The sequence below is a fragment of the Heterocephalus glaber genome, unplaced genomic scaffold (genome assembly GCF_053883595.1).
Source record: "Heterocephalus glaber isolate CG9 unplaced genomic scaffold, H.glaber_assembly_v1.0 deba00001444, whole genome shotgun sequence".
NCBI classification, from domain to species: Eukaryota; Metazoa; Chordata; class Mammalia; order Rodentia; family Bathyergidae; genus Heterocephalus; species Heterocephalus glaber.
The window spans coordinates 9,854,903-9,881,762 of NW_028258297.1; the positions used below are offsets into that span (position 1 = coordinate 9,854,903).

General features: G+C 57.1%; 3 protein-coding genes across 7 annotated transcripts in view; 2 read left to right on the forward strand and 1 right to left on the reverse strand.

Annotated features, from left to right (window-relative positions):
• The window catches only part of Baiap2l2 (BAR/IMD domain containing adaptor protein 2 like 2), a 31,114-nt gene extending 28,542 nt beyond the window's left edge, over nucleotides 1-2,572 (forward strand). The window contains exons 11-14 of one of the 2 annotated variants that reach the window (XM_004845622.3): nucleotides 859-981; nucleotides 1,222-1,441; nucleotides 1,971-2,014; nucleotides 2,121-2,572. In XM_004845622.3, coding sequence (XP_004845679.1) covers nucleotides 859-981; nucleotides 1,222-1,441; nucleotides 1,971-2,014; nucleotides 2,121-2,196 — 463 coding nt within the window. In that variant the 3' untranslated portion in view covers nucleotides 2,197-2,572. The remainder of the gene's footprint in view (nucleotides 1-858; nucleotides 982-1,221; nucleotides 1,442-1,970; nucleotides 2,015-2,120) is intronic. The other variant, XM_087213904.1, reaches the window with a different exon arrangement.
• Nucleotides 2,573-2,718: 146 nt separating this feature from the next.
• On the forward strand, nucleotides 2,719-10,208 carry Slc16a8 (solute carrier family 16 member 8). Its single transcript, XM_004845907.3, has 4 exons — nucleotides 2,719-4,461; nucleotides 5,098-5,241; nucleotides 5,412-6,254; nucleotides 8,044-10,208. The coding sequence occupies exons 1-4, from the start codon at nucleotides 4,236-4,238 to the stop codon at nucleotides 8,325-8,327; spliced, it is 1,497 nt and encodes a 498-aa protein (XP_004845964.1). The 5' UTR covers nucleotides 2,719-4,235; the 3' UTR covers nucleotides 8,328-10,208.
• A 13-nt stretch (nucleotides 10,209-10,221) lies between these two features.
• Pick1 (protein interacting with PRKCA 1) lies at nucleotides 10,222-24,718 on the reverse strand. 4 transcript variants are annotated; one of them, XM_004845625.4, is made up of 13 exons: nucleotides 24,559-24,718; nucleotides 24,133-24,230; nucleotides 22,998-23,109; nucleotides 19,253-19,381; nucleotides 17,442-17,508; nucleotides 16,452-16,541; nucleotides 14,200-14,253; nucleotides 13,750-13,812; nucleotides 13,009-13,142; nucleotides 12,612-12,704; nucleotides 11,852-11,902; nucleotides 11,128-11,272; nucleotides 10,222-10,848 (listed from the first exon to the last, which is right to left on the reverse strand). In XM_004845625.4, the coding sequence occupies exons 2-13, from the start codon at nucleotides 24,171-24,173 to the stop codon at nucleotides 10,577-10,579; spliced, it is 1,251 nt and encodes a 416-aa protein (XP_004845682.2). In that variant the 5' UTR covers nucleotides 24,174-24,230; nucleotides 24,559-24,718; the 3' UTR covers nucleotides 10,222-10,576. The 4 variants fall into 4 exon arrangements, with proteins under 4 accessions (XP_004845682.2, XP_004845681.2, XP_004845680.2 ...); XM_004845624.4 differs by having other exon boundaries at nucleotides 24,399-24,615; XM_004845623.4 differs by having other exon boundaries at nucleotides 24,315-24,615.
• Between the last annotated feature and the right edge of the window lie 2,142 nt (nucleotides 24,719-26,860).

The following is a 26,860-nucleotide window of genomic DNA, read 5'->3' on the forward strand; positions in this document are numbered from 1 at the left end:
GTTCGCCGTTGCTGTTCTAGATGAATGTCACCGCTCTCTCGGGGCCCACTTAGGGAAAGGGACTGCAATGTGTGCCCTCGGTAGGCACTTCCTGGTGAGAACAGAAGGGCACACAGGGAAATGTTCTCTTCTCTCGATTGTGGGTGGCACTGCTCCCGGATCCCTTTCGGTGAGGATGCCGCCCAGCGGGTCATTTAGGGTGTGAGGCAGCTCTTTGGAGAACATTTCCCCAGGGGTCCCGCCCAGCAAAGACTCCAGGCGAAGGCCAGGTGCAGGAGAGCCGGGGTGCCGCCCCAGTGCTCGGGATGAAGGGGTAGCTAGGGGCTGGGGGTCCTGGGGTGGAGGAAAGCCGCTGGGCTGGAGTGGGAAGAGTGCTGGATTTTGTGTCAGCCACCCTGGGGTTGGGTGCCCCTTCCTCTGTGTACCTCCTTGGCCCCTCCCACCCACCCCCAGCTCACTGCCTTGTCATCAGCCTGTGTATGAGTCTGCCCCCCGCCCCAAGGCTGGGAGCTTCCCGAGAGGGGGCACGTGTGTTGCTCAGCTCACCATGTTCGGGGCACAGTGAGTAGGGAAGGGAGCCACATCTTACAAGTCCAGGGACAGATGGCTTTCCTCCTGGGACTCCCAGTTCCTCCTCTCGTAGGCACCCTGGTGGAATATGAGGTGGGAAGGGCAGGTGTAAGACCTTGAATACCAGGAAAGACTTCTTCCTTGGAAGTAACCAGGTCACTATCTGCAAAGCCCTCTAGCAAACAAAGCCAGGCACAGGACAGTGGGCAGTATTTGTCTGCTCTTCTTGGAATTGTTTCAACCCTTGTTACTGGACCTTGTTCGAGGGAACCTGTCTCTGCCCTGCAGGAGCGGCTGGTTCCCCGAGGCCTATGTGAAACCACTGGAGGAGGTGCCCGTGAATCCCATGATCCCCTTGAGCCCCATGACTGCCATGAACCCCATGAGCCCCATGAACGAGCTGTCTTCCAGGTACCTGGGTGAGGTGGGGCTCCTGTGGAGGGTGTCCCTGCCCACGCGGGGAGGCACCTGTACCCTGTAGTCCTGGGGGTCTGGCCTCTTCAGTCCCCAGAAAGCCACCCTGCCACCCTCCCTCTTCCCATTGAAGGCCATCATGTCCCTGACCTGCCTCCTCCCAGGTGTAGGGGTGAGTGCCCAGCAGATAGGCTCAGACCCCAACCCCTTTTGCTCCCCTCCCTCGCCTGGATTCAGGTCCTACCCACTCCGGGGCAGCCACAGCCTTGATGACCTCCTGGACCGATCAGGCCACTCCACAGCATCCCCAGAGTACTTGGACGGTCAGGCTCGCTCCCGAAACCCGAGCCGGGTCCCAAGCCAGGTCCCAAGTTGCAACCCCAGCCCCACACCCACGCCCTTGCCTGGCAGCCGTCGAAGCAGCATGGGCAGCATGGGTGTAGCCAGTGACGTCAAGGTGAGGCCCCTGCCTGTCCTTGGTCCTGGACAGGGAGATGGGGGTGGGTGACCCCCTGCCCTGCTAGTGGCTGCCAGGCAGGGAACCCTCCACAAGGGTCCTGCTTGGGGCACAAAGACTCCCACCCTGCTCAGGGCAGAAAGACCAGGGTTCTAGGCCAGAGCATGGCTGGGGCCACACAGCAGGCAGGGCACCTTCCCATGAGGTCTCCCCATCTCATCCCAGAGGGCAGTTGGCCAAAGAGCTGGCCCTCCCAGCCCAGAGCTGTGTCAAATTTTTTTTTTTTTTTTTGGTACCCGGGATCAAACTTGGGATCTTGCACTTGCGAGGCAGGCACCAGAACCACTGAGCTAAATCCCTGGCCCCGCTGTGTCAAATTTGAAACCAGAGAATTCTGGCCTCCCACTGCCAGGTCTCCTTTCCTGGAGTTTGTGGGGCAGGCTCCTCTGGCCCAGCACCTCCTGGTGTGGGGACAGTGCTGGCCCCTTCCCTCCCACCCACCCACCCGCCCTTCCTCCATCTACCACAGAAACTCATGGCCTGGGAGCAACACCCCCCGGAACTTTTCCCTCGGTGAGACCCTGCCTCCGGGCAGAGGGGGGTGGAGCAGGGGGGCCGATGGCCACAGGTGGCAGGAGGTGGACTCCTGGGCCCTTCTCACCCTGGCCTTCCCCTACAGGGGCACGAATCCCTTTGCCACCGTGAAGCTGCGTCCCACTGTCACCAATGACCGCTCGGCGCCCCTCATCCGCTGAGGTCCTTCCTCCGTCGGGGTCTGAGATGGAACCACACACCTGCCTGGGGCTGTTCGGAGCCAGCAGCAGTGGCTGTGGCAGCAGTGGCTCCAAGATGCCCAGGTCCTGGTACCAGGTGGTCATCCTTCCCAGGCCACCATTAGCCTGAGTGGCTCCCCGGGCACTGACCTTCGGCCTGGGGTCTCTGGAGTACAGCAGGGGGAATCGGGAAGTGGAGCAGTTGCTTCCCACAGGGGACCGCCCTCTTCTCCCCAGCTTCTTTCCCCTTCTCTGCCACAGTGGGAGGAGCCCTTGTACCACACCCATGCCCACAGAGGGTCCCCACTTAACTTTTATAAATGATGACCAATAAAGGATGCGCACATGACAGCCAGAATGGTGGTGTCCTTTGAGGGACAAGTAGGAGGTCAGGAATGGGGACCCCTGACAGGGAATGGAGTCTAAATGTTCCGAAGGTCATGAGCACTCCCTAGGAGGCTGTCTCTCACTCCTGGCACCTCAAATCCCTCATTTTGAGTAACTTTTTAGGGCTCCCCTCAGGCCACACCTTTCAGAGTCTGCCCCAGACCCCAGGGAACAGTGGCTGCTGTACAGTGTGGGGAGGTCTGGACCCCAGCACCTTCCCCTCAGGTGGCTCCTGACACAGCACCCTTTGTTCTGGCCCCGCTACCCCCATGCTGTGGGCCTGAGCCCCTGGATTAGCCTGATCCGGGAAGCTGGGAGCCCTCCTGGAATGTGGCCAACAGGGGCAGACGAGGATTCGGGACTATGCCCCTCAGCACCAGAACAGGAGCCCGGGCTCTGTGTCCTCCGTCTGAGCCCCCCCCCCCTGAGTTGGAGGGGTCCCCTCAGCCCTCCCTGGCTCGGACAGGACAGGGAGCCCACTGCAGAGGCCCTGCTGGCCCCATTCTCATGGTCACTCCAGCCCTTTCCCCTTCCTGGGCAAAAGCCTCTTAGTAGGAGTGGGTGGGGGCCCCCCTAAGCCCTGGCACCGGGCACAGGGGAGTCTGTGAGCCCGGCAGGGTCAGCGTCAAGGGAGCCAGCCAGGCTGTTCTCTGCAGGCCTCAGGAGATGAGGCTGATGCCCAGAGCAAGACAGGCCCGGTGAGTGCGGGGCGGCAGCTAGAGGGACCTAGGGTCAGTGGAAGAGGGCAGGGTCCCGGGCTCCCCTGGGAAGTGGGGACAGCTTTGTCCAATGCCAGTAAGGACACCCCAGGTGCTGAGGGTGAAGGGTAATGAGGCTTGGTGCACCCTCCCAGTCTGGGCAGAGAACCCCTGGGCGGCTCCCAGGGCTGAGAGGCTTGGGTGGAGAGGTTGGGGGATGCTGGGATGGGAGCAGCTGTTCATCCCCTCCAACCCCCAAGGCTTCCAGCTGGCCTAGGTGAGATCAGTCACCCATCTTACAGGTGGGGAAACGGAGGCTCAGCAAGGGGAGGGGCATGCCCAAGTCACAGAGCAAATCTGTGGCTCTGCTGGGGTAACCCAGACCTCAGCTCCCTTGGCTTCTGAGACAAAGCTAATGTTCCATGGGACCTGGGTTCCCCTTAATGTTCCAATGACAGTCATAACTCCCGTCATCAAGAAAAAGGAATCCAGTAAGGCCACTAGGAAAAAAACTCCAGCCCACTCTGCAGCTGGCACCTGTCCCACGGGGCGTTTGTTCTGACTGTCCAGAGCCCCTCACACATACTCCCTGGGACACTGGCAGGCCCCAGCACACCCCCTGCACACATACTGGCCCCCAGCCCTCACCCCGCATCCTTTCTGCCGTCATTAGGTCCTGATGGGGAGAAGCCCTCCCAAGGCAGCCTTCCTGAAGTCGAACCTCAGGTGGGGCACTCAGTACCCTCCCACAGCCCCTTGTGGGCAGAGAGGGTTGGGCTGAGCCTAACTCAGTTTCCCCTCTTGGCTCCACTACAAAGAGGGTTCTGTGGGTAATTCAGGGCCTCAGTTTCCCCTCCAGGTCTTCATCCCCCTTCCCTGGGCGACATCGATCCAGCCACTTCCTCTTGCCCTGTCTTCCCAGCACAGGCAGCGGCAATGAGAGCTGACGGCCCCCGGAGGGGTATGGGGCCCGGTGTGGGGCCCCCAGACGGCGGCTGGGGCTGGGTGGTGCTGGCCGCCTGCTTTGTGGTCACCGGCTTCGCCTACGGCTTCCCCAAGGCCGTGAGCGTCTTCTTCCGCTCGCTCATGCGCGACTTTGGCGCCGGCTACAGCGACACGGCCTGGGTGTCCTCCATCATGCTGGCCATGCTCTACGGCACGGGTCAGCCTCTCCGGCCCTCTGCGGGGCCCGGGGCTGGGGCTGGGAACCTGACCCTGCCCAGGAGCCCCCCCCTTCCTGTGGAAACCCTGGTATCAGAAAGAGCGGAGGAGGGGGCAAGAAAGAGACAGGGACCAGGGTGGAGCCCGCCCAGGTAGCGGACCTGGCCAGTGGGCGGAGCACCTCGGTCCCAGCACACGCCGTCCGTCTTTCCCCAGTGAGCATAGAAATCCAAAGACATCCTCGGCTCCCGCGGCCTCAGTCACCTGTGTGGGGGGGTTGGGGTTGGGGGTTGGGGGTTGGGGGTTGGGGGTTGGGGGGGTGGGGGGGCGGGGGCCCCAGGGAGGAACCCAGCCCGGTGGGATTCCACGCCCTGGCAGATGGAGACCCCCGCGGAGTCTGCGAAGATAAGAAGGAAGAGGAAGCCCCCGATGCTGAGGATTATGGTTCTCAAGAGGGGTGGGGCTGGGGGGCTCTGGGCCGAGACCCCCTCCCACCTCCCGGTCTGTCCTCTCCGGTCTGGACCCGGGTGACCCTATCCCTCCGAGGCCACCTTCCAGGGCTGGGAGTGCAGCGCCTGCCCCGAGTCCTCTGGAGGGGAGGGAGGTCCGGCCCCGCGGTGACCCTGCCGGCCCACAGGCCCCGTGTCCAGCATCCTCGTGACGCGCTTTGGCTGTCGCCCGGTGATGCTGGCGGGCGGGCTGCTGGCCGCGGCGGGCATGATCCTGGCATCCTTTGCCAGGCGCCTGCTGGAGCTGTACCTGACTGCCGGGGTCCTCACAGGTGAGGGCGCCGCCGGGTCCCCCGCGGGGTGGGGCGGGGCGCGGGGCGGGGTCCTTGCCCCAGTCCTGCTGTCCCCAGTTCCCCCCAAGGGGCGGGCCTCCAAGTCCCCGCCTCAGCTTCCGGGGTCTGCCTGCCCTCGGGCACCCCGCACAGCGCAGCCTCCCCCGCAGGCCTGGGTCTGGCCCTCAACTTCCAGCCGTCGCTCATCATGCTGGGGCTGTACTTTGAGCGGCGGCGGCCGCTGGCCAACGGGCTGGCGGCGGCAGGCAGCCCCGTGTTCCTGTGCGCGCTGTCGCCGCTCGGCCAGGTGCTGCTGGAGCGCTTCGGCTGGCGCGGCGGCTTCCTGCTCTTCGGCGGCCTCCTGCTGCACTGCTGCGCGTGCGGGGCCGTCATGCGGCCGTCGCCCCCCGGCCCAGGCCCCAGGCCGCGCGCGGACTGCGCCGAAGACACCTCGGGGGACGCGCCCGGAGCCGTGGAGGCAGACGGCGCGCGGCGGAACCTGCACGAGACGCCCCCTAGCGGCCGGGCCCGCCGGCGCCTGCTGGAAGTGGCCGTGTGCACCGACCGTGCCTTCATCGTGTACGTAGTCACCAAGTTCTTGATGGCGCTTGGGCTCTTTGTACCCGCCATCCTGCTGGTGAACTACGCCAAGGACGCAGGCGTACCTGACGCCGACGCCGCCTTCCTGCTGTCCATCGTGGGCTTCGTCGACATCGTGGCGCGGCCGGCGTGCGGAGCCCTGGCGGGCCTGCCGCGCCTGCGACCGCACGTCCCCTACCTCTTCAGCCTGGCTCTGCTGGCCAACGGGCTCACAGACCTGGGCAGCGCGCGCGCGCGCTCCTACGGTGCCCTGGTCGCCTTCTGCGTGGTCTTCGGCCTCTCTTACGGCACGGTGGGTGCGCTGCAGTTCGAGGTGCTCATGGCGGCCGTGGGTGCGCCCCGCTTCCCCAGTGCTCTGGGCCTGGTGCTGCTCGTGGAGGCCGTGGCCGTGCTCATCGGACCGCCCTCTGCCGGTGCGCCCCGCAGGAGTAGGGGGTGACAAGGCCCAGGGCCCTCAGTGCCAGGTGGGGCTTACAGGGATGCAGGGGAAGGGACCGTGGCAGAGACAGCCCTTCATCGCCAGTTAGCCTCCCCCGAAAGCAGGGACCTCCAGCCCAGGGGAAACGGCAGGAACAAACCAACACTGGTAGCAGCTGCTCAGCTATCTCAAGCAGACCACACAAAAGCTTTGTGAAATGCAGCTGCTTAATTCCCATTTGGAGATGGGGAAACTGAGGCACTGCGGCTGAGAATGACTTGCACTCTCAGAGCCGAAACCTCAGTTCAAAATGCCAATAGGCTCTACCTTGAAACAGTGTATCGGATGCTTTAGGGGAACCAGACAGGGTGGGGCTGCTGAGTGTGCATCTGAGGAGAAGGTGCAGGCAGCCTGCTGGGCACTCGTTATTCGCAGTCTACCGTGGAGAATCGCCATCATGGGGGTGGCCAGCGAGGTGTCCTGGCCGAACCCCCAGGGGAGGGCACAGCATGAACAGACATGGGGTTTGCTTGGGGGACAGTGTCCCTGCACACGTGAGGCAGGAGCTAGGACTGGAGAAGAGGAGGGGATCCTGGGTCTTGCTGCCCTTAAGAGGGATATGTCAGTCTGTGGATGGGACAGTGACACCCAGTGAGAGCAGCCCCGAAGCTGCCACCCAGAACCCCGAAGCTGCCACCTGAGGCTCAAAGCTTATCTGCCTTCTTTGTGGCCTGGGTGGATTCAGTGGGCACAGAAGGCAATGAGGGCTGAGAAGGTGACGGACGCTAGAGAGCTGAAGGAGGGAGGGACAAGGACAGGTCGGGCTGGCTGAGCAGGGACCAGGATGTTAGGGGAAATGCTGTGCAGAGGGGCTTGGGTGTGGCAGCTGGTCCAGTGAACATCAGAGAACTTTCGAAACCTCAGGGCCTGGTGTGGTCACCACAAGAATACCCCAAGGGAGGGGGAGCCCACAGAGAGACCATTACTGTAGGGGAAAATATTTGGAGTTAAAAGATTTTCCAGCAAACGTGATGGCCCATGCCTGTAATCCCAGCACTTGGGAGGCTGAAGCAGGAGGATCACTGAGAGTTCAAGGCCAGCCTGGACTTCGAGGCCAGCCTGAAGTATATAGTGAGACCCTATCTAAAAAAAATTTTTTTTTCCTAGGGGCCATAGCTCAGTAGTGGGGTCTGGGCTCAGCATGCTGGAGACCCTGAGTTCCATCACTAACATGCGCACACATACACACACATGCACACATACGTGCATGCATACACAAGATCAAAGAGTAACGTGCATGCAGAAGGAAACAGGGCCTATTCAGCAGGGCATAATTGAGTCTAGGGGGATTGTGGGCCACTGGAGTGACAGAGGCCAAGTTCCTGGGGACCAGAGACGATGGAAAGAGCAACAGCCAAGAGTCCCAGAAGATTCAGTGCAGGGCCCTCCCCACTGCCCCCACATGGCTGCAGCTGAGGACATCCCAGGATAGCCGGGGTGAAGGGGGTGCCCTGTATACTGTAAAGTGCTGTCTCATCAGAAGTCCCTTATTGCTTAGAAAATTGAGATTCAGGGAGGGGAAGTGACATTTTAAAATTCTCAAATGGCAGAACTCATGATGCTTTGCCTCTATGAAATAAAGACAAAGGGTGGCGGCAGGGTGGGGGAGGGGCATGTGTGTCGCTCAGAGTCCCCCACCAAATTGGCAGCCCTGCTAAACCTTTACTGAGGGTGAGGGGCTGAAGGGGGGACCCCAGCAGGCTCTGACCTCCCACTTCCCCCAGGCCACCTGGTGGATGCCCTGAAGAACTACGAGATCATCTTCTACCTGGCTGGCTCAGAGGTGGCCCTGGCTGGGGTCTTCATGGCCATGGCCACCTGTTGCCTGCGTCATCAGTCTCACTCCCTGGAGGCTTCGGCTGGTGCAGCCACTGGGGGAGCAGCCAGTGACACTGAAGACTCTGAGGAGCGGGGAAGTCTGCAGGCCCTGGAAATGCTGACCCCCAAGGCCGGGGCTGGGGAACTGAAGGTGGATGTAGAATCAGGTCCAGGCCAGGAGTCTGTGTAGCACATTTCAAGGGGGTGGCCCAAGGGCTCTGGAATGTGACTTCATCTTCCCAAAGGGCTTGGCACACTGGGAAGTAGGGCCGGTTGGTCGTTCCCTGGGCAAGTCTGGGCTGCAGTTATCCCTTGGGCGTCATGGGAATGCCCCTCCCATTTGCCAGGCCCTCTCCTCTTGCTGGTGAAACAGCTGTGGTCTCACAGGAAATCGAGTCGATAAAGCTCAGATGAAAGACAAGCTCTGTTCCTGTGCCTCTGCCCAGGACTCTGGCTACGCCCCTGAGCTGGGGTGGGGGGAAGGTCTGAGGGGTCTCCCCGGGGCCTCCCTGGAGTTGGGCGAGTGTCAATGACGGATGCAAGGCAGGAGGTGCTCCTGGGGCTGGGAGTTGAGCTGTGTGCTGAGCCTCCTGATTGTCACCTGCATTTCTCATGGAGACAAAGGCATTGGCAGCACCTTCCAGTGAACCAACAGAGGCCAAGCAGCTGTGACAAAGCCCAGGGCCCAGGGCCAGGCTGGGCAGCGAAGCCCATTCAGTGGCCCACACCAGGCCTGGCCCTGCTGATGTCATCTGGTGTACACACTCACCATGCCAAGGGGCACCTTTCCCTCTGGAGGATGAACTTGGGGGTCCCAGGGTCCTGTGGTTCGCTCTGGACACTGCTCTTGAGTATGGCACTGTGGGCAGCCTGGTCACCTGCTGACTCTGGCATTTGCATGGCCCCCCATAGAGTCCTAGTCTCCCCCAACCCCAGAAGCTGGGGATGGAATCCAGGTCAGGCAGACGCTCTGCCACCGGGCTGTACCCTAGTCCTGGCACCGCCTCGCCTGCACTGTGACCCAGGTTTGAGGACCTCCCAGTCTCACTCCTGGCTCCTTTCGGTCAGGGCCTCTGAGAACCCATCCCAGCGACCCCTCCTCAGGCTCCCAGTTGGGTTTCATTTTCCCAGCAGGGGCATGGGAGAGGGGCTGCCAGCCGAAGGTCTAGGGAACCCTGCAGCTTGGCTAACATATTTATCTGTGGTCCCCCAGGCCACCAGAGTAGTGGCTGTCTTCCTTTTGACACTTCAGGAGACTCAATCTGGCCCAGCACGATTTTAAGCCCTTGCTTCTCCTACTAGCCAGACTAGGCAAATGCCATGGCTACCTGTGCTTCACAGAGAGGGAAATGAAGGTCATGACTGGAACCCAGGCTTTGGGTTCTGGGCTGTCCTCCCAGAGGTGGTGTGGCCAGCTCTGTGGGGACCCGGTGGGATCCTGTTGACAGCCTGTCCCTCCCCTCCTGCCCAGAACCTGCACCCTGCACACTGAGAAGAAACCTGTTTCCATTCTGCACTCTGCCCACCTGGCAACCCGTCTTCCTCCCATTCACAGGATGGCCACATCCACTGTCCCAACAGGGACACTCCAGAGGGAAAGGGCCACTGCTACTGGTTACACTGGGTCTGTAGGTGTGGGTGGAGCTGGCCAGTGAAGCAGACTTGTGACCACCCCATTCTGCCACTGTACAGAGACACCACTAGGGTGGCCCCACACAGGCCTGGGTGCACCAGGGACACATGAGGTCAACCATGTCTCTCCAACCTGGGTCTCGGGAGCCCTGACCCAGTGTCCGTCCTGCCCTTCCCCAAATGAAGGCTCAAAGGCGAGGGGGGCACGAGAGGGTCCAGGAAGCAGGAGGTGGTGGTGGTAGGTGGCAGAGGCAGGGTCTGGGACCTGGCAGATAGGAATTCAGATCCCACCCTGTCCACCAGGGTGAGGCCTCGAGCAAGATGCTTCTCTGAGCCCCGTGTCCTGGACTGGTGGGGACAACAGCACTAACTGCTGTGAGGAGTGAGTCTTATATAAAGTGTCCCGCCCGCCCTCGTGACACTGCAGAGGATCTGAGCCACTGCACAGCCCGGCTTGTCTGGGTTTGTTTATTCAGTACAGGCCCCGAGCCCAGCCCTTCTTCAGAAGTGGTGGAGCTGGGGGGGACAAAATAAATAATGGCTCCCAAGGTGCATGTGGCCTTGGTGGGGCTGCTGTGCAAGGTGGGAGACGTAGGCCCCAGCCTCTCGTCCACCCGGGCTTCACTGGGGCAGGCGAGGGTCTCACGGGGGTGCCCACAGGACCGGCCCTGGACTTCTGCCACCTCCCGCCCTCTCCTCCTAGGGCAGGTCCGGAGGCCACGCTCTCCCAGGGGTGGTGCTGTCCAGCAGGAGCCCAGCAGGCCCTTCTGAGCCCAACTCCCCAGGTCTGGCCCGGGGGTGGGGCGCTCAGGAGTCACACCAGCTTCCGCCCTTGTCCAGGGTCCCGGTGACCCCGCGCGTGTCCCGGGGCGGCTCTTTGGCCGCTGCGTCTTCCTCCTCCTCCTCCTCGTCCTCCCCGTCAGTGAACTCGCCTTGGCTGGGGCCGTAGGCCAGTGTGGTGTGGGCCAGGTCAACCTCGATAGGGAAGACATCGGCGTTGCGCAGCACTGCGTAACAGTCGTTGTAGTACTTAGACATGGTGGACACGAAGCGCTGCAGCTGGAACACTATGTCCTGGACTGCGGCAGGGGGCGAGCGACAGGCCCGGTTAGCTGCGGAGGCCCGCCGGGGGCCTCCCTCCCCCCACCTGGCTCCTCCCAGAGAACCAGGCCCCGCCCCCCCTGCTGCTCGCAGAGGCGGGCGGGATCCGGGACCCAGCCGGGGATCCTCAGGTCGGACGTAACCTTGTTGGGCCTCAGGTCGGACGTAACCTCGTTGGGCCTCACTTTTCCCACCTGTGAAACGATGTGCTGGGCCCACCCAGTTCCGAGGCTGGCGGTGCCCCGGCCTAGGCCTACCGTGCTTCTGGTCCAGCAGCTCCACCTTCTCCAGCACGTCCTTGCGCATCTGTGAGAAGCGCGCGCGCGCCTCCTGGCGGCAGCGCAGGATCAGGCGGTATTCGTAGTTGCCGGTGCTCACGCGGTACAGTGGCTCGCCCAGGGCCTGCGGTGGCGGTGGGGGCCCATCAGGGACCAGGGACAAGGGGCGAAGGGGGTCTGCTTGGGGTCTGAAAGGGTGGGTGGGAAGGCTGCAGGGCCCACACACCGCTCATACCAGCCTCCTACACCTCTCAGAGCCACCGTGATCCCTTGATTCTCAGTTGCCAGTGGCTGCTGGGAGCACCTGGCAATAGCTTTGGAAAGAGAAAAGCTAACAAAAACCTCAACCCTTGTCATGTTGAATAAAGGAACTCTGGTCAAAAGATGGACCCTGATAGCAAAAATATTACAGATTTTAAAAATTAAAGGGCAACTAGGAATGAAGTTGGTCAGTTTTTCCTTGCAGGAGTCACAGTAGGGGTGGCCAGCCTAGAAGAACTGGGGTAGGGTAGGGTGGACCCAAATTCTGGCAACGAGAATCCAGGCCAAGCCCCCTAGGTCTCTCCTGGGTTGGCCTGACCCAGCTGATATCTCTGGCAGGCCCAAAGCATTCTGGGGGCTCTGTGAAGCAGGTGAGGGAAGGTACGTGGGCCCCAAGACTTTCTGATGCCAAGGCTGGGCCCCCTCACCCCTCGACACTCACAATGCAGCTGTACTCCTCATCGTCCATCTCCTTCACCTTCAGGCAGTAGGACTGCATGGGACAAAGAGGCCAGGCAGTCAGAGCCCACCCTGCTGTCCCCATATCGCTCAAGCCACACTGTACCCCCAGACCACCCCAGGAAGCTGTCCACACACAGACACGAGCAGCCATCTCAGGCCCCTGGCTCCTGCAGACGCCCAGCTAGGGTGAGCTGAGACTCCAGGAAGGCTGCAGCAGGTGGGCAGGGAGTCGGGAGAGGTGGCAGGTGGACCGGCCTGAGGGTGTGTACAGCCCAGCGGTGACCAAATTCAAGTCCTAAGAGATGCCCTGGGGTGTGGCTCAGAGTGCAGCACCCGCCTAGCATGCTCTAGACCTGGGGTTCCACATCCCCAGGGAACAAAGGTGCACAGTGAAAACAGCCAGGAAGCCCATGTGTGGACTTGCTGCACATGGGGCATTTTCTCCCCTCCTTTGCCCACAGAATTCTTATCTAAAACTCATAATTTCCTGTGGCACCCACTTTGAACAACCTAGACCTGGTCCAATCCACTGTTGAGGGTGACAGAAACCCTCAGGGGGTCAGGCTGATGCCAGGAGAGAGCTCTGGCTGCCTTGGCTGGGCTGCCCCCAAGTCTCCAGCCAGGCCCCGGGTTCCACAAAGCCCTTGGCCCTGGGCCGCCCTGCTCTCCCCAGAGCGGCTGCTCATCCAGGACAAGGCCCCAGGGTGGCTCCCAAGCGCGCAGCCGCCTGCAGCACTCACCAGGTACTCGAACTTCACATCCAGGTACTTCTTGATGGTGAGCCTCGTGTCGGGGATGGCTTTGTTGAGGTATGTGTTCAGGTCTGTCAGCATCTGAGGGGTCAGGCAGGGGTGGCCGTGTGACAAGGAATGGCACTAAGGTGTTATCCCCTCCAGTGGACTCAGGCTGCCAGGGCCAATGCCATTTCAAGGTTAAAAGCTTGGTCTAGGCGAAGTGGCAGAACAGGGCTAAAAGCAGCCTCATGGTCAATGCCAAGCCCTGAGGGGGCACCATGGCTTACAGGCAGCCAGCCATGTAGGTGACCAAGCCAGAACTCTGGTATAGGACCCTCTTCGTGCCATGCTGTCCGCTCCCTGCCATCAGGAGCTGGACACACACGTGCTCACCAGGACCTACCGGCTTGATGGTTTTCAGCAGCCGGATGCCAAACTTCTCAATGCTTCGATGTGCGTCAGCAAACTTCACAAAAGCCTCACTTGCTGCTGGCTGGGGCTCCCGCACCCCAATCACAGAGAACACGTCCCCAAAGGCTGCAGGACAAGTTTGCCTTGAAGGCGGCCCCTATTTGACCCCCTAATGGAGAAGCCAGGGGTTTGTTGGGAAAAAGTAGGCAAGGCCTGGCAAGGTGAAAGACAAGGTCTGTGTGGGGTCTACACCCCTGGGCAGCTGGCCTTCATTCTCCCAGAGTGCATGGACCTCGGGGGAAGGCTGAGTGCAGACTGAGGTGGTGCTGTCTGAGGGCAGAGCCCTGGTCTGGAAATCAACACCAGCGCCACCCCTGTGGGCCCTGTGACCACTTCCTGTCTGTGTTTCCTCTATCTACCAGAAAGAGGCTAACTGGCCACCCTGCCCAGCCATGGCTTCTGCAGGAGATGAGACCACACATGAGGAAGGGCCTTGTACACAGTGAGTGGCAGTGAGAGAAGGGGCAGGGTCCTCGAAGGCCAGCCAGTCCGGATGCTCACTGGCCTGTCACTGCTCTGTCCCGCCATCTTGGCCATGCCCTGCCCGTGCTGGCTGGAGGTCAGAGCTGTGGGTGGGAGAAGGGCCCCAGGGAAGAACCTGGCCACACTGTATGGGGGCTACTGAGCCCAGAGGGGCAGGGATTTGCCCAGGGCCAAACAGCAGGACCATTACCCCGGTGGGTCTGTGATAGCTCATAAAAGGCCCGGAGGAGGTTCTTGGTGTGTTCTGTCATCCCTGTGGGAGAGATCCGAGTGACAGAGGATGGGGGTACATGTCAGGGACAAGACCAGCCCATGGTCCAGTCCCCAGCCCAGCCAAGGCCCTAGCCCAGCCAAGGCCCTCCTTGGGTGTTGAGTCCACTGTTCCTCTGTCCTTTCCCACAGCCCCACCAGGGCCTGGAGGGGAAGACTCAGCCCAGGGCTAGCTCAAGGACCATCAGATGGGGACCCAGGACTCTATGATGTGGGCAGAGGTCTTCCAGGGGCTTAATCTCTAGGATGGTGGGGTTCACTGGTCCGAAACTTTCTAGGCTGAACTCCCTGCCCCCACTGCCAGTCTCTGCAGCAGGGCTCCCCAGGGCAGCCCCCCACCCTATACTTCCTGGCCCAGGGCCCCACCCACCTTTGTATAGCTCCGCTGTCCGCTCCAGCTCCTCCAGCCTCTTCACCAGCCCATCTGTGGGGACCGAAAGCAGGTGAGGCCACCAGGCTCAGTGAGCTGGGCCAGCAGAGGGGCCCAGGGGAGGGATCTGGGGCAGGGGTGGCCCCTGGAGGACTGGGCCTAGGCAGGGGCATGGCCTCTGAGGGTCAGCTGGGTTGGGGACATTTGTCATCAGCCCGGCATACCCTAAGTTGTTCCGCAGATGCACCCCATCTGCCACTACCTGGGGCAAATCTGGGGCCAGAGGGCCTTCCAGGGTCCTTTGTACACAAGGGCTGGGCCCTCCCCTGGCCAAAGCTGGGGGTGCTTCCCACGGGGTAGAAGGCAGGCCCCTGGCTGGCAGCGAAGGCTCCCTGCACTTCTAAAATGGCTCTCTCACGCCAGGGAGGATGCAGTCAGAGGAGACATACACAGGGACCAGGCGGGCTGATGCACACCGAAGCTCAGCAGGGGGTAGGATGAGGGGAGGGCTTGGTGACCACAGCCTTTGGCTGCATTTGAGCATCTACTGTGGCAGCCACAGCGTTAGGCCCAGGGAATGGCCATGGAGGACAGTTCCAGTCCTGCCCGTAAGCTCCAGGTCTCGCAGGGTGCCAGACCGGTGGCCAGGCACGACCAGAGCATGGGGCGGGGAGGGGCACTGCCTCACCCCAAGCCCTCAAAATGAGAGGAAGCTGGCTGTGGGATAGGGGTGCTGGGGCGGCGTGAGATCAGAGAAGGGCCAGCACCGTGAGGAGTGGGGACACCTAGGGCTCTTCCTTGGGGCTCCCACTGATTCCCGATCTCCGAGTGGGGAGGATGAGGACAAGGGTATGTTGATGGCTTCTTTACCCAGCCACGCTCTTGGCAGGGCCTGGTCTTTTAGCAGCAGCAGCCACTTCCTGGGTCCTGGTACCCATGAGCCAGGACAGCTGCAGGCTTTCTGGACAGCCCTAGGGCTTTCCTCAGTCTGTGTTTTTGGGGCACCTCGTTTGTTCAGCTGAGATTTTTGCTAAGGTCTCCCTACGTAGTTCAGGCTGGCCTTGAACTTATCTGTAGCCCAGGCTGGCCTGCACTTGCAGTCCTCCAGCCTCAGCCTCCCAAGAGCTGGGATTATAAGCATGCTCTACCATGCCTGGCTTACTTCCCTTGTTTCCGAGAACACTGGGGGCCAGAAAGGCAGAGCACCTTGCCCAAAGCTGCCCAGGCAGGGACTGTGAGATGCTGCTCTCTCTCCAGTCTCTGGTGTTGACCTGGGTCAGGGTCTCTGGAGCGGAGGGCTATGGTGTGGGCTGAGCCCAGGCCCTTCTCAGGTAGGGAGTGTGACTGGGGATGGGCTTTGAGGCTGGCCGGGGTGCCTAGGAGGACTTCGGGAGGGGGAGGCTGCAGCCACCGGGCAGCCTCCAGGCCCTGGCTCCCGTGAGTGGAGCAGAGCACGCGGCCCGCCCGCAGGAAAGGAGCCACGTAAGGGCGCGCTGTTGTTTTAGCTGGGTCATGGGACATCATGGCAGCTTCCATTTTAGAAACCCTATTTATGGCTGGGGAAATTGCAAGGTTTAGGGGGAAAAACACAACAACCAGTTCTAATTTCATCCCAATGCATGGTAACTACAGTAACAGGATTCAAGGCACCAAGCTGCCAAAAATAGCAGCCGCCACTTTTGTACCCTATTTGGAACCAGCTCAGACCCCGCCTCTACTCCCCAGCCAATGGAGCCCCACTCACCCAGCTGAGCATGCGATTTAGGTAGGTATTTATATCTTCCCACACGTACAGGGCACAGCGGGGCTATTTATATGTGGGCTGGCAGGGCAGGCACAGGAGCGTGTGTCTCACTGGCCTCCCTGGGGAGAGAACATGCACACGCGCGTGTGCTGAGCGTGTGTAAATGCACTGGCGCACATGGCTTCTTCCCCAGCCTGGCAGCCACTTCCAGAACCCAGGGCAGGAACCTGAGACGGGGCAGCAGCACCTCCTGGACAAGAGCGGCCAAGATGGACAGTGGGGGAGACAGCAGTCTCTGGCTGCCCCTGCTCTGTGCCCCGGCCTGGGGAGCTGAGAAGAGCTCCTGCCCAGTCTGGCCCAGCTGACAGAGGTGGGAGTTCTCTGAGAGACAGACAGGCATCCAGGGAGGTGACTTGTTGGCTCCCCAGGCAGAGGCAAAGCCGGGGCAGCAGGACCCACAGCAGCCTGGTAGGCAGCGTAGTGCACAGCCTCCAGGGCCGGGACTCACCATTGCACAGGATGGCCCGGCTCAGGCCCAGGGCGTCGGCCGTCCCCGAGCTCATGTTCTCCACCAGCCGGTGCTTGACCTTCTTTAACACTGTGGCCAGGGGAGAAAGGACCTGGTGAGGCCCAGGAGGGCCCCGTGGCCACCCCTACCCTTGGCCCCACCACAACTGGCTGCAAGGGCCAGCAGGGGGCAGAACTCGGGATTGGTGCTGGGAGAGGCTTTGCAGTAGGGAGGCTCAGTGGACAGGGTCTGGGCCCCCTGTCCCACCCCTCCCTCTTCAGGGATAGCAGGCTGCGAAGAGTAAGTGTGAGAAGTTTAGCCCGGGGTCTGGGCAGGACGGCAGTGATCGGGACCACTGGGAGCAATCCCCAGGCCCAACAATGGCGGACAGGCCAGCAGGAAGAGCCTTTCCTCCACTTCCCATCAGGGCCTGGGGGCCCCTATTGGGCTTGGCAGCCTTCAGCTTCGATCTGTAATGCCAGAGGGTGATCAAGGGAACCTCAGAGCTACTTTCCTACTCTTAGGCTTACAGCAAGCACAGAACCAAGGCCTGGTCCGTCTAGCAGGAGGCAGCTTGTCCCAGAGCATGCCAGGAGCAGGAAGCTGGCCTGTGATCCTCTGCCCAAGGACTAAGGTCTAGTTTGGACTTTGTGTCTTCCCAGGAGTAGAAGGCAGATGAGGCCAGGGAGAGGGTGTGTAGTGGGCACCAGGCACAGGCCAGAGCCCGCTGCCTCCTTTCCTGGGCCAGGTTACCCTGGAGCTGGCCTACAAAGGACAGCTCTGGGACACAGCAAGGTCCCAAAGGCAGCTGCAGGGAGAACACCTCAGGTCCTCCCAGGCCTTTCTGATTGGCTTGGTCAGAAAAAAGTCAGAGCCCTCAGCCACAAAACAATCAAAGCCACTGTCATAAGGGAGGCACAGGGGTGGGCTCTCTTGCTTCAGGCTGGGGGTTTGAAGGCCCATGGGACACCACTGCTGTGCCCAGCTTACCAATGTCGAGGGACATGCCCTGCTTGGGGTCCGCCTGAAGCTTGTTGTAGTGGATGGTCACCTCCCCCTGCAAGAGCAGTACAGGCAGAGTCGTGAAGGTCTCCTGAATCCCAGGCCTCTCGGTGGTGGGCAATTCTCTGTGCCCAGTGTGGGGACACCAAGAAGGGGTAGGGACAGCCTGTCCAGCAGGGGAGGCCAAGTCAATCAGGGAGTCGCACAGATGCGCTCTGGTGACAGCTCAGGAGCAGGGGCTGGGGCTCCTCTGAGGAGCCTTCCCTGACTCAATGGTGGGAGGCCACCATGGTGACTCTCATCCTTGCAATCTAAATGCCCCTGATCTTGGGACTGAGTCTGTCCAAATAGGAAACACGATTTAAAGACTGTGGCCCAGGATTTAGCTCAGTGGTTCCACCACCTGTCTCACAAGTGCAAGGTCCTGAGTTCAATTCCCAATACCAAAAAAAAAAAAGACTGAGCCCTGAAGGCGATGCGCAATGAGCAGCCAGAGCCTGGGGTGGGATGTGAGCTGCTCCCCTGGGGCAGGACAGGGGCACCAGGCAGGAGGGGAAGAGCACTGAGTGGCAGTCCGCCCAGGCTCCAGGTCAGCTGCATGACCTCAGGTGGGTCACTTCCTTCTTGTACACCACTAACATGAGGGGGCAGCAACCCTGCCCAGCACCTACACTTGGGAGCTAGGGAAATCGTGTGCTCAGGTCTGGCTGTGCACAGACATGCACAGGTCTTGTCTGCAGGGTGATGTGAGGTGGATGTGCAGACTCAGAGGGATCTGGTGAGTGAGAGGGTGGAGGAAGGGGCTGCCGGAGAGGGAGCACACACGACCTGGCTCTGCACCAGGATGGAACGCCCTTCACCTGTTCCCATGTGCCCGGTGGGCAATGCCCAGGATGATGGTACCCATATGGTGTGGAGCAGCATCTGGGGCTCAGTGAACCCTGTCACCTCTGAGATGTGGCACAGGGGAAGAGGTACAGGATTTGGACCCTCTCCTTAAAAAGGGGATGAGCACAGAGACTCTGAAGGGGGACGGGGGGAGGGGGAAGCCAGAGAAGCAGCTGCCTGGGTGAAGCCAGGAAGGAGGGAAGCTGGGAACAGGACCATGGCATAGGCTGGGCAAGGCGTGGCTGGCATGGCTAGGGCTCCATCTCCGATGGCTCAGAGCCCTGACTCTGGGCCTTGTAAATCAACTTATGGCTTTACACCTTGATCACAGTACTGCTCTCCCAAGAGTTCTTAGTAGCCACAGCTCTAGGAAGAGCTGTTCGCTCGCTTCCGGGTGGCCAGGCAGCTGTCTGCCATGCAGGGAAGGAAGACCCTGTGGAGAGGCCTGGAGCAGCTGGATGAGAGGGGAGCAGGGGCGGGTGGCATGGGCCGTGGGCTGCAGAACAGAAGCCCAGCTGGACAGGGAGCTGCCCAGATCCTGGGTCCCAGGGGACCTGCTGGACTGGAAGCTCCCACAGGGATGAGGAAGGGTCCTCCACTTACCTCTCCCCAGGCCCGGCATGGCCAGCTGATGTTATTAGCGCCTACAGAGCCAGGGAGGTCCACCTCAGCCCTGATCAGGGACACCCTGGCTTTTCCGCCTGCGCTAGCTCCCCATGACCCCCTGGGTCCTGTTGTTCTCTTGCCTGGCCCTGTGGAAGTCCTGGGGCACCATTTATGTACTGAGTGAACGAGTAGGAACCGAGGGAGCCCGGAGCACACCTGCACTGCTGTCCCACAGAAGGGGGGAGCAGTCCCCACCTGGCCTGCTGGGCTTGGCTGCCCCCAGTGCCATCCACAGCAGCCCCTACCTTCACCTCCTGAATCATCTTCGCCACATCCACCTTAGTCTTCCCTTTGATTGACTTGCCATTGACACCGGTGATCTCATCACCAGCAGCCACAGTGCCGTCCAAGGCTGCAGGGGTGTTGTCGAACACCTGTGGATGCATGTGGAGGTGGGATGGGGGGACAGGAGGACTGAGGCCCCATGTGGGGAGATGGCCTCTCCCCCGCTCAACCACCGCCTGGCTCTGTCTTCCTTTCTGCCTGCTTGCGGCACTATCAGGGCAAGGGAAAAACGTACCAGATAGAAAGGGACAACCCCACATTCTTGGGGAGAGAGGAAGGACAGGACATAAATCCGAACTGATGAGACTTCTAATAGCAAATACACCAACCACCACACCCATACAGTGTTTGCTCCTCCAGTGTCATTTCTTTAATGGGCTTCTCCAAGCTAATTCAATGCCTCTTTTCAATTCCTACACCTCATTTTGGACCCTAAAGAAAAGCCCAGGGGGGCCAGGGACTTAACAGGGAGTTCTGCTGCCTGCCTTGCAAGTGCAAGGTCCTGAGTTCGATCCCCGGTACAAAAAAACCAAAGAAACCACAACAAAAAAAACCAGGTGTATGAGTGACACAGCAAGGGGAAGGAGGCTATGTGAGTGTGCACACAGACAAAGAATACAAAACTATATCCCCAAAAAAATCAGAGGAGAGATACCAAAATTACCAGCATCAGTTCTAATACTGTATTCCCTTTATTTTATCTTCAGTTTCTAAGTTTTCTACAAAAAGCATCATACCATATACATAGTAGTACCTTGGTCCACAAGCTTAATTTGTTCCATGATTCTGGAAAAGATGGCTATGATCCTGTTTGTCACCCCATGCAGAGTTCCCAAACAAAAACAAAATTTAAAAAAGCATTTGTGAACCAAATGTGTGTGTGTATATGAAATAATTAAAATGAACATTTTGTTCTTCTACCTTCTAGAATCAGGGCAAAAACAACATAATAATGGTTGATGAAAGAAATTAAAGAAAGTGTAAGAGAATAGAAAGACATCCCATGTTCATGGATTGGAAGACTTCATATTTTTAGGATGCTAATACTTACCCAAAGCAATCTACAGATTCAGTGCAATTACTATCAAAGCCCCAATGATGTTTTTATGGAAATGGAAAAATTCTAAAAATCTAATTTCTAAAATTCATATGGAATCTTTGGGGACCTTGAATTGCCAAAAAGATTTTGAAAAAGAAGAACAAAGCTGGGAAACAAACACTTCCTGATTTGAAAACTTACTACAAAGCAACAGTAATAAAAATTGTGGTATCAACATGGAGAGAGATACAGAGACCAATGGGATACAGTAGAGAGCCCAAAAGTGAACTTTTGTGGTTATGGTCAAAGGATTATTTGATAAGGGTGCCAAGAAATTCAATGAGGGAAGAAAAGTCTTCCTAACAATAGGTGCAGGGAAAAGGATACTCACCACATACAAAGGAATGAAGGCGGACACTTACCTGAAATAATACACAGGTACAAAGCCAAAACGCATCAAAGGGCTAAACATAAGACCTAGAACTGTAAAAGTATTAGAGGAAAGCAGGGTAAAAGCTTCACCATATCGGATTTGGCAATAATGTCTTGAATATGACACCAAGCCAACAGTGAAAAAAACAGGCAAATTGGACTTCAGAAAAATTTTAAAACTTTGTGCATCAAAAGACTAGGTTGACAGAGTAAAAAGGTGCTAACAGAATGGCAAGTATTTGCAAATCACATATTTAATAAGTCACTACTATCCAGAATACATAGGGAATTCCCAATAACGAAAATCCATAGAACCCAATTAAAATATGGGCAAGGGACCTGAACAGACTTTTCTGCAAAGAAGATACACAGATGACCAGTAAGTATGTAAGACTCGAAATGTCACTAATCATTACGGAAATGCAAACACAAACTACAATGAAATGTCACCTCATATCCATTAGGATGGTCACTATTAAAAAAAGAAGCAGAAAATAGCAAAGTTGTACAGGATATACAGATATTAACACCCCGGTGCACCCTTGGTGGAAATGTAAAATGGTACAGCCACTGCGGAAAAAGTATGGCAGTTCCTCAGAAAATTAAAACAGATTTACCACATGGCCCAGCAGTTCTACTCCTAGCTAGGTACATACCCCAAAGTACTGAAAGCAGGGTCTTAGATATCTGTCATGTTCTCAGCAGCATCACTGGCAACAGCTAAAAGGTGGAAGCAACCCAACTGTCACTGAAGAAAGGAGGGATAGGCAAAATGTACATTTCTACAGTGAATTACTCAGACTTAAAAGGAAGATTTTTGACACACGCTGGACTGTGGATGAATCTTTACATTGTACTAAGTGACATCTGCTAGTAACAAAAAAACCCAAAACTGCATGACTGTTTATATGAGGTACCTAGAACAGCTAAAATCACAGAGACAGAAAGCAGAAAGGCGGTGGCCAGGGGCTGAGGGGAGGGGAGTAGGGTGCTGGTATTTGATGGGTGAGACTCAGTTTTACAAGATGAAGAGTTCAGGAGGTAGGTGGTGCTGGCTGCACGATATTATAACGTATTTAACACCAACAAATTGCACATTTCAACACAGTCAACATGAAGGAATGAAGTAGAGCACTTGCCAGCCTGTGGAAAGCCCTGGTTTGATCCCCAGCACAGGAAAAAAAAAGAGGTTAATCACAGTAAGTTTTAACACAATTAAAAAATTAAACCACAAAAGACAGAGGAGCCCACAGAGGGCAGGATGTCACCCAAGGACATGTGAAACTCTCCAGGAAGAGAAAGCACCAGCATTCCTGATGAAGCCGCCTTCTGAGGACTCACTAACCATCACAATACCTCGGGACACCAGGAGTAGAAAGTTCCCAAAAGTCTTGACAGAGACCTCAGTGTCCCCATGTGCCACCAGGAGTGACTCAGCTGGCAGGGTCAGAACAAGGTCCAAGCCAGGTCCTCCCAAGACTATGACAAGTCACTGACGGACCAGCCACGTTGAAGGAGGCCTCACAGAAGGCCTGTCCCCACTGCTGTGTTGCAGCTGACAGAGCATCACCAGGCCAGCTGCCTCAACAGTTACCATTAGCAGCACATGTGGGAAAATACACAGCTGCCCAGAAATAAGAGCAGCTGCTGCATATACTTGTTTCCCAAGCGCCCAGCAAGGAGTTATTTGAATTTGTTGAATTTTCACAAGAGGCTCACTTTCCTCTCTCAGAAGTTAAGGAACCTGCTGGTAAGCAGGGAAGCCTGCACTTGGCATTTGCACTCAGTCACTTCTTTATAGTCTTCCCTTTTCACTTGGGTGAGCACCCACGCCTGACATCTTTGTTGATTCACTAAAGACATTTTTATGGAATGTCCACTACATGCCAGGCACATACCACACTAATTACAGTGAAAAAACCTGACACTAACTACAGCAACAACAACAAAAAAACCAAACTGCAACCTGTCCTAATAAAGCCAAGAGTCTGGCAGAGCAGCCAGATGCAGAACGAGTAACAAGCAAATGATGATAGTCAGAGACACGTCCCAGGAAGGCAAAGAGCTTGCAATGCCAGAGAAAAACAAGGGCAAGGCCTACTTAGAGGGGGTAGTCTAGGGCTTTGCTGAGGGCAGAGCTTTGTCAGAGTGGAAAGATGACAGGCCTCTGTCACGCCCAAGGGAGCAGGTGACTCACTCCAGGACCCTGCCTCCAACTCCAAAGTGCGCAATACCTGGACAATATAGAGGCAGGGACAGTACTGGGCCCCTCCTCCAATGCTGATGCCGATCAGGTTCTGAGCATCCTTCTGCAGGGTCACCTTCCCAGGCATAGTGGGGATTCCACTAGAAAGAGAAGCAAGTTCAGTAAGTCTCCTGGAGGAAAGAGGATGAGAATAGGGAGCTCCAAAGTCTCCTGAACCCCAAAAGCTACACAGTCTTTTCCAGTCCTTCCTTGTCCAGAAAGATAGCAATTGTGCTGGAATACACAACACACAACTCCTGGGAGTCATGCAAATGCTATTTATTGCCTGGAACTTGGGTAAGTCACCCTCTCTATACTCTGGCTGCTTCTCCCATAAAGTGGGAACCAGCCTCCCTTATCAGAGTTCTCCTAAGAACGCCCACGGAAGGCACAGAGTCAACCCACTCCGTAGCAGGTGTACACACCCCCTTCCCTGCACTGCCTTCCAACTCTGAGATCTGCCCCAGGCTCTGTCCCTGTCCCTTCTCAGGCACATATGAGACATCACAGCCACCTCCTCTACGAAGTCATCCCCTGTTATTTAACATCCTCCTGACATCTTTCAATGATTTCATTCAATTACCTCTCAGTTTTCATTATAAATTAACATTTTTTATAGTAAAGACTCTCATGTACTAGCTTTATTCATTCAAAAAACATTTGCTAACTACCTATTGCTGTCCAGCATCTTACTAAGTGCTGAGGACACAAAAAAACAAATCCTTGCTCAAAATATATTCTAATGAGCAGGCAAACTTAAGTTTTGAAGATCTGTCCTACTAATTACCCACGCTGAGGAGGAAGGTGCCATTCATCTTTCAAAACTTGCTCCCTTGCCACCTCCTTTGAGCAGCCTTCCCTGATCACCCCTGCAGAAGTTCTGCTCCATCCACTCTGCTCTCTTTGTCACTGGATCATGCAATTAGCTCCCTTGTGGCCCTGAACGGTAAGTATCTGTTAATCTGTCCAAGGCCCCTATTGATGATGAGTTCCTGGAAAGGCAGGGTCTACTTCTGCTTCAGGACAACACCTGCTGAGAAGCAAGGATTGAGGGAAGTGAAATCCAAAGAAACAGGAACCTGAGATTCCTGAACTCCCAGATCATGGGGAGCAAAAATACTCACAGTTTATCCTCCTCGATGTCATAATCCAAGTCTGCAAACATAGTTCCGAGAGTTGGGGTGGGCTGGCTAACTGCCCAGCTCGGTGGGGGAATGGGGAACTGAATCCGGGAGAGAAAAGAGCAGAGGGTTTAGGGGACCGAAGTGACTAGGTGCCAGCCCGAGCTTCCACCACCCCCGCCGACCTGCACAGCAGGTCTCTCCTCCTCTCCCCCGGACTCGAGAAGGGGGGAGTCTCGGAGTGCGGGAGCTGGGTAGGTGATCCTTACTAGGAACAGGGGAGAGGAATTTAAGGCCAGGGTGATGGGCTCAGATGACAGAGCCTGGCCCACGGGTCACCAGGCCCTTGGGAGCTGCCGCTGCCGCTGTCGCTGACTGGAAGAGTCAGTCCCAGAGCCGGGCCCGGGCCAGGCTGGCACCTGAACGCACCTGCCGTTTCCACCTGGCGGCGGCCGCGAGGTGTTGCGTCACTTCCGGAAGAACGCGGAAGTCCCGCCTCCCCCTCCTCTGGGTATCTGCCTCAACCTTTGCCGGCCACTCTTTCCTCCCCGCTCCCAGAACTCTCAAAAACCAGGAAACAGACCAAGTATTAGTGTGAAAAAGCGGAAACAAAGAAACGTCTGGACAGGCTGAACGTGCTTAACCCCGCCCCTTGCCTTATCTCTGCCTCCATCTTGGGAAGGGCAGAGTTCTTCCCAGTTTTCTCAGCGGCGCGTTGAGGACCACGCTGGCCCCGGCGGTTGCCTTGGCAACGAAAGCGTCCTGGGGTCGGGGTTACTTCTGGCAAAATTCAGTAGACTACAAATCCTGAGGTCTTCCCTTTTACATCTTTGCCATCTGTGAAAAGCCTGTGACTGCTCTACTAGTGTGACAGTGTCATGGCTGGAAGGGCCCTTCGAGATCCCATCCCAATCCTAATTTTCCAGATGAGGAAGCTAAATGCCAGACAAGTGATTTTTGTCCAGAGCCATGTACAGTTGGTAGAAGATCCAGATCTTACCCCTGAGACTCCTGTTGGCCTAGTCCAGTGCCCTTTGAACACTGGCATTAAACTGGGAGGCAGGAGAGGTGTATTCGGGTCTGTTACTAAGGAGGAATCAGACAGATGTGTTACCTTTCCTTTATGTGCCTTGATTTCCCTATCTGAAAACTAACAGCATTGAAAAACTAACAGCTTTGTTTTGATTTGGTTTGATTTTGGGTTTTTTGAGACAGGGTCTAAGTAGTCCAGGCTGACCTTGAACTCACTGTGTAGTTCAAGGTGATCCTCCTTCCTCAGCCTCCCAAATTCTGGGATTACAGTTGTGTGCCACCACGCCCAGATAATAAGTACTTTCTGTGGTATCTGATGAAAGATTCCTCACCTTCCCACCTCCTTTCTGAGTCCTGAGGACCCTAGGGTCCCAATGAGGGCCCAGCCCCCATGTCCCTGAGATTCAGCAAACACTATCAATGCTTCCCAGCTAAGGAGTCTGAATCTCCTCTTCCATCAACCCCTGCTGCCACTTCTGTGTGAAATGGGCCCTGGAGGAAGTTGGCAGCCACTTCCTCCAGGTAGCATGTGGCCAGGCTCATCTAGGGTCCTTCTACAGCTGCCCCGGGGGCCATGGAGGGAGAAGAGGTGCAGACAGATGATTATCCACACATTCCAAGGCCTGCCGGAAGCCCTCCCTCAAGTCTCGGAAGATGTGCAGAAGGCCACCATAGCGATGACCTTCTGAGTGGCCCCCTGCTTGGCAGTTCAGGTCACTTTCATAGGTCACTTTCAGGTTCACCCTTGTGAGAGGAGAATGAGATTGTCAACCACACCATGCAGGTAGGGAAACTGAGGCTTAGAGAATCAGCTTCCCCTTTATTACACACGGTCAGTAGCTGGGCTTGGAAACACCATTCCTCTCAACAGGGATTTGTGAAAAGAGTAAACAGAGAAACAGGTGTGCGTGCACTATGAACAAGTCACATGGCACAAATGTCTCTAGGGCTTCCTTCCTGTCCCTTCCCGGTTGAGGGCAAGGAGCCTATGCCCCCTTTTCTGCCTTGCCCCTCATCATCCAGGCTCAGCCATAATCCCCCTCTTCCAGGCAACCTTCCCAGACAATCCAGCACACAAACCACGTTCCTTTTTCTACTCCTGAAACACTTGTTATTTGCACCAATCCTTCAGCAATTTGTCATGTATTGCCTTTTGACATCTCTTCATGGCTCCCTGGAGCCATCTGCGGAAATTAACTTACTGTATGCTTATATTTTGTCAAGGAATTTTTTTTTCACCCTTAAGATTGGGATTTACCAAGCTGGGCATGGTGGTGCATGCTTGTAATTCTAGCACTTGGGAGGCTGAGGCAGGAGGATTGCTGTGAGTTTGAGGCCAGCCTGGGCTACATAGTTCAAGGCCAGTCTGAACTACATAGTGAGACCCTGACTCAAAAAAAAATGGGGGCTTACCACCCTTAAGATTGGGGAAGCTGATTCTCTAAGCCTCAGTTTCCCTACCTGCGTGGTGGGAACATTCAATTACCCTTTGTGACATCAACAATACTAGACCACATTCCTAGAGAACTTAGTTGTTAGGCTAATTACATTGCATCCTCCCCTCCCAATTTTCTTTTTCCCCATTAACTTTATTGGTACATTTTAGGTATAAAATACAGTTGCATTCATCATTGGGATCTCCCCTCCCAAATTCACCAAGGTGGTCAGATCTTGAGACTGAGGCAAAGACTGGAGCTTA